The sequence below is a fragment of the Podarcis gaigeae genome (genome assembly GCF_964106915.1).
Source record: "Podarcis gaigeae genome assembly, chromosome: 6".
Classification (NCBI taxonomy): domain Eukaryota; kingdom Metazoa; phylum Chordata; class Lepidosauria; order Squamata; family Lacertidae; genus Podarcis; species Podarcis gaigeae.
In genome coordinates this window covers 69,651,183-69,669,315 of record NC_139682.1, presented here as the reverse complement: position 1 = coordinate 69,669,315, position 18,133 = coordinate 69,651,183, and the positions used below count along the sequence as shown (strand labels likewise).

Here is an 18,133-nt window from a genome sequence, read left to right as displayed (position 1 = left end):
TTTAAACCATAACTGGGATTCTAAGTAACAAGACTGCCTTTGCAGCCCAAAGGAAACTGTTCATTATCTTTGGAATGGAAAACTCACCTGCCAAGTTACTCTTTCAAGCAATCCCCCCTCCCCATTTCCATTTCTGAAAAGCTCAGTTTGGGGGAAATAATTGAATACTGAAAGGGCATTTGAGAGAGTGGGGGAGGGTTGAGCACCTCCTCTCACCTACTGGTTCAGCTCTGCAAGTGCCCCCCTCAGTCCCCACAATATGGTTATGAAGGAATCATAGGATTGGAAAATGCATGTTTCCAACATGATGTCTTGTTTGGCCTTTTGATATAAGATTTGGTGCTCCTCACCTTTGCTTTTAAGTCAGACTGTTTGTCTGCTACACAGATAGCACGGCTATCTCCTTAGATATCCAAAGTTAGAAAGTAGCCTGTAAAGTATAACTTGAAATCTCATATCCAAGCTTTAAACTCTTGTACCCAGGCAGCTCTTTGACAAAATTCTAAACATTTGTTTTCAAATTTAAATCTGCAGTGAGGGGGAGATTTCATAGATTGCTTAATGAATGAATGGTTGAATTAATGAATGAAATCTACTTGTTCACAGCCAATGGAAGCCACAATATGCACTTTGTTTTAACTTATTTGCTGTGCAGAGCGCTTGCAGTTCTTACTCTCACCAACTCTCTGAATTAGGTCACTCCTTATTACGGTGTCTAATTAATGCAGGCACTTTGGAACAAAATAATTATTATGTGTTTACACATGGGGACATGAAGTTCAGGCTTTGTCAAACCCATCCTCTGAGTCCAGAGTCCATGGTTTTAGGTAAATGGTCAATCCACATCTCTCCAGCCCATATTTAAGACTGTACACATTAGCAGCTTGGAATGCGATGAGCTCATCCCACCCCTGACCCCCCGCTGTGTTTCAAGTTGCATTCTTACATTGCTGTACTCAATGTCCCTTACCTGACTCTCCTGCACATGTGCAATGCTTGACTGAACTGTACACACCTCAGCTTAATTGGAGCTTCCATTTTCTACCTGGTTTCAGGGAAAGCATATCAGACAGCTGCAGGATACAAATGGATTGTAGCTAACATAACAAAGCCTAACACTTTATCCAGGAGGTGATACTGCAGTTCATTGAGGTCAATGTGCAAGAAAGTTGTGAGATCCAATTGTCCCCCACAACTGAAATCATTTTCTTCTAGTCACAGTGCAAAAGGTTTCTTCTTCTGCAATATTTTATATATTGAAACACACTTGTCAGCTTTCTTCCTCCTCTTTTCTAGCTAGGCAATACCACCACCAACATCCCTTAAAAAGGCATACACTGAAACACCTTTATGAGCTAGGGGACTCATCAGCCACAAGTCCAGTTATGCATAACTTGTAGCCAACCATACTGTAGGACATATATTTTTCATCATCCCTCAGTTGAAAATAGGTGTATTTTGTTTTGCATTATGTGAAAGAAAAGTTCTCTTACACTGAGGGACTAGAGAGCCAGATGCTAGAATTATGGGGTATCTGTTAGCTGACATCCACTGCCATAGAATTTTATAAAGAGGAAAGATCACCTAGAAAATCTTGAAAGTTACTTCATCCCACTTTGCAGAGCAAATTTATTTTAGCTCAACTCAACCTAATCACCAGACTCTCCTTACTAGAGGGAAAGTGAGGTGTGTGCAGGCATCACAAGAAACTGACTTCTTCTCAACTCACCTGCAGCCCTCCGAGAGAAGAAGCAGAACACTACTAAGTCTGGCTCCAGCCTTCTGCTGGAGAACCTATGTGAAAACTTGGTGGGGAAAACATACCTAACATTTTCTGCATTCTGTACCCGGTTATCAGGTAGAAGCTTATTCCGCGCTCACACTCTCTTATTACTGTTGCTGGTGTTAAGAACGGATCCCTTGGACAGAGGCGGTTGGCGGGTATGTCCAAGGCCAAGGTTTCCCCAAGGTTGTAAATCAGCGCACAGGTAATTTCTGCCGCCTCGAGCCAATCGGATGCCCCGACCAAAGCGCCCAGCCAATGGACGGTGCCCGGGATGCAGGACTGCGATGAGGCAAGCGTGGCCAATCCGAAGCGGTTTCGGCTCCTCGCGCTAGCCCACCTCCTCCTGTTCTGAGGCGGTGGGGAGGGCGCTTCAGCTGGTGGTGGGAGGGAAAGCGGAGGGGAAGCTTGGCAGCAGCGCCGGAGCCAGACGAGAAGGCGGGCTGTGGTGGTGCCTCCTGCTCTTGCCGCGGCTGCCCCTCTTCTTCTTCCTCCTCTTCCTCTCTCTCGCTCTCCCCAACATGGCAGGGCTGGGCGGCGGCGGCGGCGCCTCCGCCTTCGGGCGCTGCACGCACGCCTTGGTGCGGGCTCTGCCCGAGTCCCTGTGCCAGCAGGCGCTGAGGCGCGAGAAGGGCAAGGAGGTGGACTTGGCGCGCGCCGAGCGCGAGCACCAGCTCTACGTCGGGGTGCTGAAGAGCAAGCTGGGGCTGCAGGTGCTCGAGCTGCCCGCCGACGAGAGCCTGCCCGACTGCGTCTTCGTCGAGGACGTGGCCGTCGTGTGCGAGGAGACGGCTCTCCTCACGCGCCCGGGCGCGCCCAGCAGGAGGAAAGAGGTACCGGGGCGGGGCGCGCTGTGAGGGGGCGACTGAGGAGGGAGGGGGCGCCTCTCTCTCTCTCTCTCTCCGTGTATGTGTGAGGGTGACTCCCCCGCACCGCCACCTCTAGGGCGGGGACCGCTGCAACTTCCCACCGGGGCCAAAGGAGTGTGGAGAGCGGGAAAGCGGGTTGGGTGGGAGAAGAAGCGCCGGGGGGGGGGGGCAGCATCTTGGGACGGGCCGGCAGAGCTGCGCTTTCCTCTCAGCCGGACCTGAAGGGGAAGGGCGGGGTGGGAAGCGCGCCCTACGAGGAGCGAGGGGCTCCTCGCCGCCTTCGCGCGCGCTGGGTGTGGGGAGTGCGGTACTGTAAGGCGTGGCCGGCTGTGCTGGGAGGAGGGAGAGATGCTGGAGGAAGAAGATGCTCAGCACCAAGGCAGCCTCCTCTCTCGTTCCTCGTGAACTCTGAAGCCTTCTCATCCTCGCCCGTCTTTCACCAAGCCAGCGCAATATTGCAGATTGGGAGAAAAAGTAGATCTGAATGAGCTTTGGGGAGCTTTGGGAAGGAGCTTTGGGGAGCATGATTCAGTTTCCAATTGTGGATGCCTTCTGGCAGGGTGCTTGCTTTAGAAATCATTGGCTGGACTGAAAAGATATTCTCGTTCCTTTCTTTGTGTCTTCTACCCTGCCCGCAATTTTAGAAGGGACAGCTTTTTATTATTATAAATGGGCAGGTTCTTTTCAGAAGTAGCAATGGCTCCAAATGAAACCACAGCAGGTTTCTTTTTAATGAAGCCAGATCAAGAGTGATGCTCATCACGTTTGCCAGGAATAATTAGAAACAACAACCACAGGAAACTTCACAGGTGCAAGGAATAAAAGGGACACTTCCATGCACTGTGGAAAAGTTGGCCATGAATATTGCTTGGAAGAGATATCTTTGTATTCCGAGTAGGTTATTTAAAGCACAGGTGCATGTGCCTTTGGAAGAACAGCAGAACGTAGACAACATTTTTCACATTGATGTATAGGTATCTGTGGGGAGCGAAGTATCCCTATTCACTTTATTAGCTGAACAGTTGCTTAGCCTTCCATGCCAGGATATATTTCCTTTTGGTGTTTCTTCCTAAAAATCTGTAGCTTGGTTCAGTTTTCCCAACAGGTTTCATGCCACTGGTAATTTAAATGGCATCTTACAGCACAAGTCAGCACATGATTACTTTGGAGAGAGTCCCATTGTGTTCAGTGGGTCTTGCTCTCAGGTGAGTGCAGGGCTGCCATGCTCTGCTCTCTTTCAGGTGAGAGACCACAAGCTCTCAGACATTTCTTTCTGTTGCGAAAAGACTCTGATAGAAATTGAATTTATCCTGAACAAAGTGGTGAATTCCACGTGTAAACATTCAACATTCCATGCATGAGTTCCATGTGTTTTTATTTAGGGCACAATCCAAACTTGCACATGCACATCGTGCTGCCAGGGCTTTGCAGAGCTATTGCTGCATCTGCAGCTCTACAGCTCACACAACCAGCAGCGGAAGGTCAGGGGCAAGATGACCAAGCCTGATGTGGACCTGATGGCATTGCCCAATGATGGTGAGACTGGCTTGGGAATCCAGTGGATCCTGGGCCAGCTCAGTCCCATCTCTCCCCACCTTTGAAATGTCCCGTTTTGGGGTCCTTTGCCCACTGACAACTCTTCCACTCACCTGCACAGTCAGAAGGCCAGTTCATTAAGGAAAGCTGAGCAAGGGCATATCTCCACCTAATCCAACCTTCTCTCTACCAGCTCAGCAATAGTTTCAGTTGCTCTCTATTTTACATACAGTTTGCTATTTCAACATATCCCAACAAAAAAGTATTGGTGTAAAATGCCCCGGTATATAGTCCACATTCAAATCTAAACCATCCTGCAGCTACCACTAATAATAATAATTAATCCCACATTTTAAATAACATAATTAAGCAACAACAAATAAAACTATATGCATGAATAAATAATCACAAAAGCAAATTATTTATGAAACTTAATTGCAGCATATATTGTCTAGAAAATTTGAATAGTAATACAAAATAATACAGTGGTACCTCTGGCTAAGAACTTAATTTGTTCTGGAGGTCCGTTCTTAACCTGAAACTGTTCTTAACCTGAGGTACCACTTTAGCTAATGGGGCCTCCCTTCTGCCACACCACCGGCATGCGATTTCTGTTCTCATCCTGAAGTAAAGTTCTTAACCTGAGGTACTACTTCTGGGTTAGCAGAGTCTGTAACCTGAAGTGTTCGTAACCCGAGGTACCACTGTACTGGGAGGATTTCAGCAGCACACACTTCTCGTTGTTTTGGCATTTCATTGCAACTGACATCCACTAGTGTACCAGGTTAGTTGAATCCTTCCTCCAGTCTCCAAAATTATTCACCTGTACAGAAATTACACAACGCTAATCTAACCATACAACCTCCACATATCCAGTAACTCATCAACCATGTAACAACCCCAACATCATTCTATCAATTCGATTCACACTTCAGTAAATTAAAAAAACCCTTCCAACGTTCAACTCACCAAGAGTCCTGTGCAAAGAATTAGGTCCACTCAATAAGAACAGCTCAATAACAGCAGAAAAAAGCAAACTAATAACTTAAGCATTTCAACCCCATCTCTCACCTGGAGCAATACAAACACTCTTTGCCACCTTCTTAACCTAGAGAGCCCAATCCCTTCCCACAGGCAGTTGCTCACCCAGTAGGGAGGCAGATGCAGCCACCAACACTCTTGATGCTCACCACTTCGCAGAGAGCATCCCTATCAGCCAGACAAAAACAAAGACAAATCTCTTTTAACAATGCCTCAGGAACACTGAATAAATAAGCAGGTGTGAGGACTCTGAAGTGGAAACCCAAAAGGGACGGACCTCTTTGGTGTTTTCCTGTGGTGCCGTTCACTGCACTGCAGCAATCTTGCTTTTTTAGATCTATGGGCAGATGGTGCTTGGCTGCCCAGAGCCCTCTCAGCTACCACCACGCTTCCAGCTGGTTCTGCTGCAGCTGTAGAACTTTGCAGACAGATGAGAGACTATTGGGAGCCCAAGTGTGGGGGCTGGCAATATTTTTTTCTCTCCCAGTCTCTTTCCTCTACCTTAGCCACAAACAAAGAAAAAGTCAGAGTTCTTCCAATGTGTAATCTTCAAATGTATATTTGCACTTTATATAGGAAGAATGCTCAAACTGTTGAGATATATATATTTACAAACTGCGCCCCCCTCTATATAAGCTTTGCTGATTTGTTTGTATATACAAATACATATTTCCATTTCTTCTTCCATAATCTTGTGGAGATGTGTGATTTTTAGACCTCAGTTTCAGAGCCACTGGAGTAGACAGTTTGGGCAGAACCTGAGTTCTAAGTTTTAAATGATGATGATAATACGCGACCTAAAGTTTGCTTTTGTTTTCAGCAATGTTTTATTAACATGAAATCCAAGTACATTATATTCTGCCCTGTTAAATTTTCTCATATAGCGCATGAGTTGTAATTGGTTTCCAGGATGGAAGACAGTCATGTCAAGAACCACCTCTGCAATCCATTCAGACAGGCAGGGATAAGATCAGTGAGCCAGAAAATGAAATAAAAGCAGTCAGCAGAGTCTGATTTGGGAAATGGCTGAAATGGATTAGCAGCTAAAGGGGGGGGGGGGTGGAACCAGGCTGCTAAATACAACAAAAATCTACCATGGAGTACTGATTACTGTATATTGGGAAATAAATGTATTGCATGTATGAAGTTAAATGTGCTTAGGTACTATGGAAATCTTCAGCACATATTTGCATGAATGTGTCTGTGATTTTAGTAGGATGTGGTTATATCAGTAATTTTCAAACTGTGTCCTGGTGCATAGCAATATGTTTCAGGAGACTGCTTGGAATAAATAAATAAAAGGAAGTAGTTGCAGTGAGAAATACATTAATTATATAATTAAATGCTCCTCTGAACCCAAAATACACCACCACAACAACAACAGCCCCCAACACATACAATGCTGTCTGCTGCATTTCTGTTCTGTGCTTGCCTATATTCCAACAGCCTCCACTAGGAGTAGGTAATTTTGCCATATCATATTGGGTCATTCATTCACTACTAAAGCACAAAGTGGTAGAATTCTCATTGCCATGAGAGGCTGCCTGCTACACCTCTGCATGAGTCACTGATCTTGGGTTTTCCTTCTTCCGATCAGCATGTACCCCAGAAATGTGATTCATGCAGAAATGCGAGGGTTAGATTAACTCCATTTAAGGTGGGATATGTTCACTCATCGGATGTGGGTGGTACTGTGGGTTAAACCACAGAGCCTAGGACTTGCCGATCAGAAGGTCAGCGGTTTGAATCCCTGTGACAGGGTGAGCTCCCGTTGCTCGGTCCCTGCTCCTGCCAACCTAGCAGTTCGAAAGCACGTCAAAGTGCAAGTAGATAAATAGGTACCGCCCCAGTGTGAAGGTAAACGGCGTTTCCGTGCGCTGCTCTGGTTTGCCAGAAGCGGCTTAGTCATGCTGGCCACATGACCCGGAAGCTGTACGCCGGCTCCCTCGGCCAATAAAGCGAGATGAGCGCCGCAACCCCAGAGTCGGTCACAACTGGACCTAATGGTCAGGGGTCCTTTTACCTTTACTATGTTCACTCATCAACATACTAAATGTAAACATTTTTAGGTGTGGGGGTAAAGAATCTGCATCCAATAACAGGTCAGAAAGTTTTCCTCAGATCTGAGAATTTTCAGGAAGCACTGGATTCCATTGTAGGTTTGGATATAGTTCTGTGGAGCATGTAAGGTCTGTTAAAGGGTGCAGATTTCCTGTATCTGTTACTGACCTCCCTTCATCTACTCACTGGTGTGGTGTAGTGGTTAGAGTGCTGGACTAGGACCTGGGAGACCAGGGTTCAAATCCCCACTCAGCCGTGAAGCTCACCGGGTGACGTTAGCCAGTCAGAGTCTCTCTCTCTCTCTCTCTCTCTCTCTCTCTCTCTTAGCCTAACCTACCTCAGAGTTGTTGTGAGGAGAAAAATGGAAGCTGGGAGAATTGTGTATGTGCCACCTTGAGTTCTTTGGAGAAAAGCTAGGATATAAATGTAACAACAACAGCAACTCAAGCAACACTAGGGAATGTTGGACAGTGGTGCTTATAACTGAGCAGCAAAGAGAAGCAACAAAAAAAATTGTGGCTCCCTCTTCTCGCCTATTGTTGCCACAAACTAGAGGGAAGTGAGTGAAAAGGAGGGAGGAGCAATGAGTTTTCCAGAGCATTAAGAATAACCTTCCTGTAATTAAATTGCCGTGATGTATTAACCTAGTTTCTTTGTAAGATAGCAGAACATGCATATATTGTAGTAAGAGATTCATTATTTTTCATGTTTAAAATGTAAATTAAGAGTATTAGATTTATGTTTGATTAGATTAGCGCAACTAGGATATTCAAGGGTATTTAAATCCATTCTGCATCCCACCAAGTTCCTGCACAGTGGGGAAATGAGACTTTTTATTCTTATTATTATTATCAGACTGGTATTTAATAAACAGTTGCAAGAGATTTATTGTTGTAGTGGGAGCCTTATGTTCGGAAACGACTGATTTAAAACTTTAAATCTTATCTGGCATTTGGCTTTTGCCAAACCTGCTTGGCGATAGATCTCTCTCAGTTCCCTCATATATCTCCTGAAACTTTCCACTGCTTATGGGTCTCCAGTGGAGAAGGGAGATGTTGGTAACAAATTGAAAAGCAACACGCAAATAATAACATGCATAAAGTTCAATGTGTAACAAGTTCAGTTAGTGAAGTTGCTGCTTTCTTTTATAGGCTAACCTTTAGGTAATAAATTAATGGAAAGTAAACTGCTGGCTAAGTGCTAAAGCGTATTCATCGGACCAAGTGATGGACTTGGACCTAGAAATCAAAGGCTTCAAAATTCCTTTTAAGCATTTTCTTGGGTCAGAGTTATTTGGGAATGTTGCTGTCTCCATTCTACTTACTTTCTCATCTGTGAAACAGCTGACAATAGAAACTTGCTCTGCAAAGGAAGCTGAATGGAGGGTGTGCTGAAATTCAGTTTGTGCTTGCGACAGAAGCACCCACCTGCTTTCCTTAGGGCATTCTCAAACAAACATTTTGCCCACAGTGGGACACAGGTTGCAATCACCAAGCTGAACGATTCTAGTGGAAACAGGTTGTCTGGACAATATAAATAGTCTGTGTCCATTGGAGAAAGGGAAATCTGTTTGTCTGAATTTACACCAAGGGTTTTTTACCCACAATTCATGACAATTCTGCTATAGTACTGAGACTGAAGGTCTTGTTTTCAACCATTGCAACTGGAGAGCAACAACTATAATGATGGTGAGGGGTGATATAAAAGAAAAAGAGTCCAGTCCACAAAGGAGTTTTGGCATTGTTTAAGCCACTTGGAGATTATTTGGTCTAAAGGCAGGTATAAATATTTAAAGCAAATGAATTAATTGATGGTTCTTGGGTTAGACAACAGATAGTCCAGCTTTGGCTGGAGCCAAACCCTGATGAGTCCTGTGGTTTAGGTTGTCATGTTGATCAAAGGCAGCAATTTTACAGCAATTCCTGTAAAAATTTGTTTATGTTTTTGAGTTCTGAAATCTGCAGATTTTATTTTAAATGAAATCGGTTGATTTAATCTGTTTCAAGGAAAACGATTTATCAGCTTAAAATTCTGTGGTCGGTTGGCAGCTCTGTATATCAAGGAGTCTCACTAAAAAAGGAAACAGGATATGCTATTTCCATCATATATGCACTGTTACACCTTTGGTTCTCTGTTAATTTGAACAGCAGCCCAATTCCAAAATGTCCAATAACCTATGGAAAAGCTAAGCACTCCAAAGGGTTGAAGCCCAGCCCCCATGCTGTTACCACTTTTACAGCCTGATCCTACTCAGAAGCAAGGCCTATTGAGTTCAGTGGTGCTCACTCTCAAGTTAGTCTGCCTGTGGTTACAACACTGGGATTTCAAAGGCGGACTTGACGTTTGAGGCGGGGGGCAGGGTTTCCAAAAGGTGGTGTTTTGTCCTGAATCTTAGGAAAGTCAATCGAAAAATCGGGGGGGGGGGCATTTTTGTAAAAAGAAAGAGAGAGAGAGAGAAGCTTTGGGGTTTGTCTAAAGAAAAGCTCCTTAAAAATGCTCAACAACTTTCGGGGTGTCCTGGTTTTTACTTTTTGAAATACAGCAAACCTTATTTAAGTGTGACACAATGTATTAAGCGATTCTGGGTGAGAGACCCGAATTGGTAGATGACAATTTCATTTATCCTGCTATATACACACATTATTTGTATTGTATAACTGGATATGTTATTTGAAACATTGGGTGACTGCTAAAAACATGGTTTTTTCCCCTCCTTTCCCCCATAATGTGTTGGACTTCTTACCTGGTTTTGTGAAGAAGAGGGGTGCAAAGAGGGGGAAAACAGTAGAGTTGACTTCAAGTGGATGGGTGTTAACATAATTTGTGTTATAACATGTTCTAAAGAAAACAGTTCAATATAATGCAGATTATAAGTTTTACATGATCGTTTATGTAATTTGAAAGGCAGATCTCATCAGGTCCCACCTAACTTCAATCCTTTTGAGGCTGCAGGTCCAGATAAACTGGTTCCAGATTTGAACTCACCTGGTGGGACCAGGGTGCTCTGTTTCTGTTCTATTAGCCTTTACTGAAGATGGAGATTCTTAGGTGAGCTGCAAGCTTAAATTGCGTGTGCCTTCAACATTTAGGGTTTTTTTGAGTGCTAGTAGGGTCCCATGAAGGAAAAGAGAAGAAGAAGTGCACCCAAGCACCTCACTCAGGCTCTGCAGCCTTTCCTTTCATGTTGTACTAGGAAGCATCCATTCTGAGGACAGCTTTAAATGGATTAAGTAGTACTACTCAGAACTGTGATATGTGTGGTGCAGTTTGTGAAGTTTATCATATGTCCTGAAAGCTCTGTGCCAAGAGATGAATAAGAATAAGGTTGTTAATAAGAAGAAAAAAAACCTAATGAAAGTGTTGGCCATATGCTAACTTCCCTATCATTAATTAGAATAATTAACTTCTTTACATTGCACATTAGTAGCAGCAGTAGCTCCAGTCACTGACAGATCATTTAAAATAGACTCTCTGCTGAACAATTGGCTGTGGTCCATCAGTAGTTCCATGGGGAATTAGCACTTTACAGTAGATCAAACCCAAGAGATGCAAACTCAGGCTGAAATTTTCTATTATCACTTTGCAGTATTTATGTCTAAGCTTAAGTATACCAGTATGTACACTTGGAGGAATGTGTGTGTCTCCATTTCCCCCTCTGTTGCATTAGCTCTTGCTCTTTTCCCTGTCTCAGCTAGGAGGCAGGCTTCTAAAACCATTTAAAAAGCAGTAATGTAACATACCAGCCTAGAAAAACCTGCAGGGCAGAGGGAACCTTGGAAAATAGCTCAGTTCATTCCAAATCCAATTCAGACTCTGTCACACTCCCTATGATATAATCAGGAGTGTAACAGAGTCTCACTCTCCAATCAGCCTACAAGATGCAGAAGTCCTCTGCATGGAGAAAAGGATACCTGTACGTAAGCTAACCCTGATAAGTAGACCAATTCCTGAAGTAACATTGATGGCCTTACAGCTACGTTCTGTGTGGGGCTGGAGAGGCTCAGGCTCACTGGCGGATGAAGAGGAGTGGGGGGGGAGCGCCCTGCCCCCGCAGGCAACGTGGCACACCCCTGCGGGCGGCACGCCCCGCCCCCAGGATGTGCGCCAGCCCCCCCACCTGCTCTCCGCCACCAGCCCCCCCCCCGTGCCAGAGCATGAAGCTCCGCCACTCCTCAGGCTTAAAAGCCTTCCTCTCTAGCAACCGAATGCTAGAAGAATGCCTTTGTGCTATGTGGCTGTTGGCTCTGGCTAACTAATTATTAACATCAGAGTCAGCAGACTTTTTCAGCAGGGGAGCTAGTCCACTGTCCCTCAGACTTTGTGGTAGGCCAGACTATATTTTGGAAAAAAATGAACCAATTCCTATGCCCCACAAATAACCCAGAGATGCATTTTAAATAAAAGGACACATTCTACTCATGTAAAAGCACTCAGTTTCCCGGACCATCTGCGGGCCGGATTTAGAAGGTGATTGGGCCAGATCCAGCCCCGAGGCCTTAGTTTGCCTATCCATGTGTTAACTGAACTCTGTCTCCCTTATTGGTCTTTGGGCTTGCTTCACACTTCCTTCAGGCTTTGTATCTCTTATTTGTCCTTATGGGAGTTATTGATCCTGTGTGTGTTTTGCTCAGGTGTGTGTCCGGGTGTTGTTCATTCATAGCAAGGGAGGACTGAGTGTCTAATTTACTTGTTTGCATTTACATAGCATCATATATATTCTCTCTTAGAAAGAAGAAGTATCATAGGTCCCCACTACCAGAGGCTTACAGCTTATGCTGAACAGATCCTCTGTAATTTCCACGAGGGCAGTTTTTTTGTGGGGTGCAGGGGTAAAAAGCTGGTTTGAAGGGTTGTGTGTCAAAGGACAGCTGCAGGAAAGAGAGTTTGGACAGGAGGTGTTAAGTAGCACATGTCAGGAGCTTGGAGATAAAGCATAGAAGGGAAAGTGCTCAATAGCTGGAGTGGGATGATGAGTTTTTTGTTTTTTGTTTAGAACAGGGGAAACAGTGATGTGCCTGAATATCCACGTGTCTTCCATCTAATATTTACTTTGTTGGTTCCCTTTATTTTTGTACTTGAATATGTATACCTATGGTGCATCTTTTTGGATGCAGTGTGTGTGTGTGTGTGTGTGTGTGTGTGTGTGTGTAGAATTAGGCACCTGTCTCCACAAAGCCCAGCTGATCTTTTTCTGCACACCTAATTCTACATACACACACTCATCACATTTGACAAGGTATGTGTTTGTTTGTTTTATCACGTGCTGTGAATGCCTGAATACAAAAAGGGAAAATGAAGAACAGCTCATTGATATGCAACCTGATTCTGAAGCAATGTTTCTTCTGCTCTTCTCTCAGAGAAGGCCAACGTAATTATAATTACTTTAATGAACTGTGAGCATTCTCAGGCCGTCATACATGGTGAAACTGAGATTTTCTACATAAAGTTTTTTTGTTCGTTGGTCTTTGTGAGCAGAGCTGTTGAAATTGTAAACAATATAGGTGTGTGGCTTTGTATGTTGAACCCATTAAACCAACAAGTCCTACTGGTGGAAACTTGCACAAGGACTAGTCACTAGAGCAACAAACTTTCCACCCTATCTTCCCCATGCGCCCCCCAAAAATTGGCTCAGGGTGGGGGAACCCCCACTACAGCAGGAAGGAGATGAAGAGACATTGTTCCATCTGGCAAGCTGAATTTCTTGCATTGATGGAGTGATTGTCATAGTGCTACAGTACAATGAATTCTATCCATTGTTGTTCAATAATAATAATAATAATAATAATAATAATAATAATAATAATACAGAAGGAAAATATGCAGGAAAGAGTAGCTATAGCATGGAAAAGAGAACATCAGATTTCACCTTATTCTAACATTTACTCTTCTAGTGCATAGTAAATAACATCCAGCTTTCAGTAAACGTGTCAACTGAAAACCATATCTAGGCCTTCTGCGATGTAATTTGGACCTAAGTGTACTGGTCCAATGCCATTCTAGACTGATAGGGCTATGCTGCCTATATATATAATCCTAACCAAGTCTACGCAGGAGTAAGTCCTGCTTAATTCAATGGGGTTCATTCTCAGATAATGTGTTGTCTTTGAGTTTCTTCTCATCCAGTTTGGTGCAATGAAGGTAGTACAACTGGCCATGTAGCTTGCAAAGTTTTATGCTACAAGTCCACTTGTTCTCAGCTCCTGTAATTACTGTGTAGGAGGTTAATCTATGATTAAATCAATAGTTGATTGAGTATACCAATAATTTGATTTGAAGATTGCAGACTTAACATGACGACATATACCTTATCTAGTTTGGTTTTGTAACAAAGATTTTAGGCAAGAGGTTTTATTTTATTTTTTAAAGGTAGTATGTGATTGATGACATCCTGAATTTTGTACTGAGTGGGCTGTGCACCTTTTTAAAATGTGACTGAGAAGTAACTGTTTATTGTGTTAAAAATTGCATTTTGAGGACCTTGTAAAGAAGAAGAAAAAGTAGTAAGAATATGGTTAACATGATACAGTCTATTAGCCATTTCACCCTTCTAAGTTAGCCTGCATTTATTCACCCATGAAATATGAACATTTGGCAAGGCGTTTTGACAATGTACTATACGAATAGCGCAATCAAGGTTACTAACCTTGGGGCGCTCAAGGTTATCTGCTTAAGAAAATGTGTCATCAGATATCAGGCCTATTTTGTGGTTGAATCTCTGGTATGAAGTGAAAGACTAGCATTCAGGAGAAAGGGAAAATTCAGCAAAAATGGAGCTGCCTGAGCCAGAAGCTTTTTAAAAAGGTAATTAAGTAATGAGTTTCTGTCATGTTTGTGGAGGAAAGAAAATAATTTGTACATGTAACCATGTTAATTATGCTTTCTGGCATAATGTTAAATATTTTATTAGATGTCCAAGGGTTTCTTCATAAAACATTGATCTAACAAAAGCTATGGGACATTTGACTGTGGCAAAGCTTTGCATAACCAATCTCCCTACAAAAAAAAGGGAGCTAGATAAGTGAAAGCTTGGGGGCAACAGAAGACCCTGATTGGGGGGTGGGGGAGGAAACAAAACAAACATACCCCTACTCATTTCTCCTGAGACCTGAAATGGAAAAACCTAAGAACGGGGATATGATTTTAAATAAAACATTATTATGCCTTCCAGAGTGATGTATGAAACATGTTTAAAGGAGTCTGTTATAATGTTTGCAGCTAATACTCATTGCTAACTGAAAATCTGTTGTATTCATGTAGGGTAGCCATACATCTGGAATTTCCTGGACATAGCCAGAATTTGGCTGTCAGAAACTGTGTCCGGGCGGAAATCGCTGAATGTCCAGGAAAATCCCATGCCGGAAGTGTAGATTTAGGTGAAGTGTAGATCTTTAGCTCAAAAACTTTTGTGTCCGGATTTTCACATTTTGAAATATGGCAACCCTAATTCAAGATTCAAAGGTTGTTTTGTTAATGATCGTTACAGCATTACTAAACAAGTACGGTAATGCTTTGGGACTTTGTGCTGGAAAATCACATCCAAATGTTCCAGACTACAGAACGCCAGGTTGCTGAAGTTGCAGTTTGAAGCAGAAGAGTAGAATGGGGGCGGGGGGAAGGAAGAGGGACCTCTTAGCTCTTTCCTCATGTATAGGAAAAGAATAAATAAACTACATATACACAATGCGTGCATAGAATACTCTTCCCTCTGTAATTGTACAAACTCTATTGATGTGACTGTGGCGGCCCCAAGCCCATACCTCTTAACAGTCCCGATTTGAGTGGGACATTCCAGAATTGCACAAGCCATTCTGGCTTCTGATTGGATCCTGGAATGTCCCCCTGTTTGGGTGTTGGGCATTCTGGTATGAGTCGGGTGACTCGCGCCAGAGCACCCAACCAAAAGCTGCAATTTTTTGCCTCACATGAATCAGCTGGCCGAGGAGCAAATAACAAACGTCCCAATTTTGATCACAACGAGGTTTGGGAAGGTATTCAAGACATGACAAAGGGCACCGACTTGTAGGAACACTTTCAGGGCCCAATGTCTTGGACTGTGGACCAGGCCAGACCCTAGTAGGCAAGTTGCTAGAACTTTCAGAACCAGAAACACATGAAATCAAAGCCTACATCCCTCTCACTTCAGTTACCAATTAATTCACTTAGAAAAACCAGCATGGAAAAGATTGCAAAGCTTTAGGTAAGGATGGCTCCTGCTCTTCAAGATATCCCAGAGAGGGGAGTGAAGCCTGGGGCTGGCAGTGTGGCAGACGACTCCCTTTGGTGGGCACTTACATATAACTCCCTACAAATGATGCTTTTCAGAGCAGTTGCTATCCTTGAGGATGTGTGCTCCCTCCAGTTCCCATCCTCTGATACAGATTTTCTCCCTTCCCTTGCCAGAAATAGCTGGTATAGCATCACCAGTTCTTGAAGAGTGAAATTATGGTATCTGGGCAGGTGGCAGCACCTAACCAGGTGTTGATCCATCAGTGAAACTGTTCACAATATGCATTCTATGGTCAACAAATTAAGTACTTAGAAAACACCCAATGTGCATTTCTTTTCCTGATCCCAGACAGAAATGCTCACTCACACCCTTTCATGCATGCACATGTCCTCAAAACATTGAGGTCACAAAAGGACCCAGAATCACATCATGTCCACAGCAGAAGATAGCAGGGAAGTTATCTGCATTGCTGATGCTCCCATTACATAAAGAATGCTGAATGTGTGCTGGCTGTGGTTCATTTTGAAGGGTTTTCAGCACACAAAACCATCTTTGATGGTTTGGCTTCCTTGCCAAATGCATATATATGCAGAAAACGCTTTTACTTGCTGGCAAAGATCTTATTCAGAGTTCATCTCACGCCTGTTTGTAAAAACACATACGGACCAGGGCATCTGTAGTTGGAGGTGCTAATGTATGGTTCAGATACATTAGATCCCAATTCAGCAAAAGTTAGTTATGACTTGAGTCCCACTGAAAGCAATGGAACCTAAGATAGTGATGACTAACTTGTTCCAATAGCATGTAGTAATAACTAACTTTAACTGAAGTCCAAGAAATCTTGCTTTGAGAGCTCATGGTGTATCTTCATTCAGGATAACAGTTATGTAACATTTGCCATGTTTTTGCACTCCGAGCGACACATCTCCCTGGTTTTTAATGATAAACAGAAATCATAAATTTAATAACACAGTAGCCTTTAATAACATTGTAAACCAGGAAGGTTAAAAGAGTAGAAGAAAGCAAATTCTAATATCCTAAAAATTAAGCTATTTAATTTTCCACTGAAACTGAGTTTTGGCCTGGACAAATAAGGAGCAGAACGAAAGTGCCAAAATACCACAAGAGTGTCTGCTGTTGTCTGGCCTAACCAGAAGCAGGAAATTCTTGCAAGATCCTGTCTCCTGAGATTGTCAGCCAGCTCTGAGGCTTGCCTGTTGCTAGTTATTAGAGAGCAAGGAATGTAGCTGAATGCAGCATCTCTGAAGATGTAAAAAGCAGTGGGTCGTTGGACATCTTTTTTGCATTTTTAAGGAAATGGCCTCTAGGTTTTTGCTTTCCCCTATAGCATGTGGCACAGCTTGCTTGTTCTGAGCCATCTGGCTTTGTTTTATTAAAACGTCTACTGTTTATCCTGCAGCCACTTCACTTGTTCCTTCCTCTCCTGTTTGTAGGACATTTTAATCTGGATGTGATGTGTTGTATGTTAAATGTTGGACAACAATGGGGATTGAAATGCTACCCATGTTTCAGACCCGCCAAATGTCCCTGCTTTCTTCCAGTGACAGTCCCTGATTCACAGAAGCCGTCCTGGTTTCTGATTTTATCCCAGAATGTCCTGCTTTCCCTTAGGATGTCCCTATTTTCATCAGAGAAATGTTGGAGGGTATGAAGTTATCCAACCCTTGAGCCATCTGAAGTCAGCCCTGTATAGGGAAGGTTTTTTTTAATGTTTAATTATGTTTTTATATATGTTGGAAGCCACCCAGAGCAGATGGGGAAACCCAGTCAGATGGGCATGGTATAATTAATTAATTAATTAATTAATTAATTAATTATTGAATATGACATCCCTATTTTCACCAGAGAAATGTTGGAGGGTATGGTGTCTTGAGAAGGATTAGATTAGCAGAATTGATTTTTGTTTTGTACGAAAACTGCAGCTGTGACACAATTGTGCAGTGGGATTTCATTTTATTTTTGAGCATTTTCACAGGAGACATTATACAAAACTACATCACAGAAGCTGGATATATGGGAAAGGATAAACCATAGGGGAAATGGGCACTGGACAAAGCACCTTTATGCTCATGATTTGGTGTGCCACACTCTTTATCAGTGATGTACATGGAGTGTTAGCTTAGACTGGAGGCAGGTTGATACCTCTTGGGTTATTATGGCAAACCATTTTTTTAAAAAAAAATCTGTCTCCCAGACCGCCTCTGCTAAACGAACATTGCTCAGAATCCTTCATTTAATAACCATTTCCTGCAGCACCAAAGCCCATACTGTGTAGGAATTTCCAGAATGGCACTTGTAGGCACTCTTCCCCTGGTTGCCACAGAGGCTCTGATCCTTCCCTCAGTGGCTCCTTTGTCATGAGGTGGTTGTGGGGGTTACCTTTCATTGAAAAGTACATAGAGGTGAAGGACAAATTTGGAAGTAATACCCTTTCCAACTTCATCTTCAAGCTATATGTGTTTTCATATATAGCCCATGGCAAAGTGTAGTGTGTGTGTGTGTGTGTGTGTGTGTGTGCGCGCGCTTGCGCTTTATCTATTTCTCCCTCGCTGTGGGAAGGGGACTGATCTGGGGGTAGGAAACAGAAGTGACCAG

At 43.3% G+C, this 18,133-nt stretch overlaps 1 protein-coding gene across 5 annotated transcripts in view; it reads left to right on the top strand.

The window, feature by feature from the left end:
• Positions 1–18,133, top strand: part of DDAH1 (dimethylarginine dimethylaminohydrolase 1) — a 125,574-nt gene that overhangs the window by 64,091 nt on the left and 43,350 nt on the right. Inside the window, exon 1 of one of the 5 annotated variants that reach the window (XM_083743562.1) lies at positions 2,098–2,616. The exons of the other annotated variants lie outside the window; for them this stretch is intronic. Coding sequence (XP_083599688.1) covers positions 2,305–2,616 — 312 coding nt within the window. The 5' untranslated portion in view covers positions 2,098–2,304. Of the gene's footprint in view, positions 1–2,097; positions 2,617–18,133 lie in introns of those variants that run through there. 5 annotated transcript variants of the gene reach the window in all.